Source organism: Sinocyclocheilus rhinocerous, unplaced genomic scaffold (assembly GCF_001515625.1).
Source record: "Sinocyclocheilus rhinocerous isolate Xijiao unplaced genomic scaffold, SAMN03320098_v1.1 scaffold853, whole genome shotgun sequence".
Classification (NCBI taxonomy): domain Eukaryota; kingdom Metazoa; phylum Chordata; class Actinopteri; order Cypriniformes; family Cyprinidae; genus Sinocyclocheilus; species Sinocyclocheilus rhinocerous.
The window spans coordinates 717,390-718,414 of NW_015627738.1; the positions used below are offsets into that span (position 1 = coordinate 717,390).

The 1,025-nt window shown below is 41.7% G+C and overlaps 1 protein-coding gene across 1 annotated transcript in view; it reads right to left on the bottom strand.

The window, feature by feature from the left end:
- LOC107733988 (bifunctional epoxide hydrolase 2-like) overlaps window positions 1-1,025 on the bottom strand; it is a 29,084-nt gene that overhangs the window by 22,704 nt on the left and 5,355 nt on the right. The window contains exons 5-6 of the mRNA XM_016545851.1: window positions 509-699; window positions 277-399 (exon numbers count right to left, since the gene is read on the bottom strand). Of these exons, the coding sequence (XP_016401337.1) occupies window positions 277-399; window positions 509-699 (314 nt within the window). The remainder of the gene's footprint in view (window positions 1-276; window positions 400-508; window positions 700-1,025) is intronic.

Sequence of the window (1,025 nt, forward strand, 5' to 3'; positions counted from 1 at the left end):
GGCTCGGCTAATGTCCGTCCCATGCACTGAACGCGCTCTCCTCCACATCATGAGTAGACACGCCCCTTATTGCTGATTGGCTACAAGTTTGTTTTGCTATTCGGCCCGAATCAGTTTTCTAAAGTGTTTTTGAAAAATCACATACCCTGCCTTTAACCAATTAACAGGTATTTACCGTAGCATTTCTGCAGTCTTTTACCATTAAAATTGCAATCATTTTTTAAAGTGTATCGATGCAATCTTGGAATTATGTGGTTAAAGGTCAGAATTCCTCACCTCTATTCCTGTAAGCTTCTGGATTTCCTTAAGAGCCTCAATGATGTCCTTGACTTGAACAGCCGTCATTCCCAAAACTTCAGCTGCCTTGACACTTTCTTCATCCACATCCAGCCAGACTGCCTTAATCAAGTAAATTATAAGAGCATTTGGTTACATCCTTAACGAACAGCTTTTGAATCTGCTGGCAATTTCCAATTGGAGAGCTTCTGAAGTGATTTACTGCACTTACTTCTTGAGGTTTAACCGCAAGTTTCTCGAGGGCATTGGTAAAGATATCTGGCTCTGGGATTCTGACACCAGCGTAGCAAGATCGCACAACCAGGTCGAAACGGCTCTCCAATACGGAGAGAATCCTAGCGACGCCGTCTCTCTGATCAGTGTCATCCACCCAGATATTGGCCAGGACACAGGTAGCAATGCCTTAAAGGAAAAGTTCACCCAAAAATTTTTATTTGCTGAGAATTTAGACACCATCAGGCCATCCCAGATGTAGATGAGTTTGTTTCTTCATCTGAAATAATTTGGGGAAATGTAGCATTGCATCACTTGCTCAGCAATGGATGCTCTGCAGTGAATGGGTGCCGTCAGAATGAGAGTCCAAACAGCTGATAAAAACATCACAATAATCCACAAGTAATCCACACCACTCCAGTCCATCAATTAATGACTTATGAAGCAAAAAGCTGAGTGTTTGTAAGAAACAAATCCATCAAAACATTTTTAACTTCAAACCGGCTAAAATATGA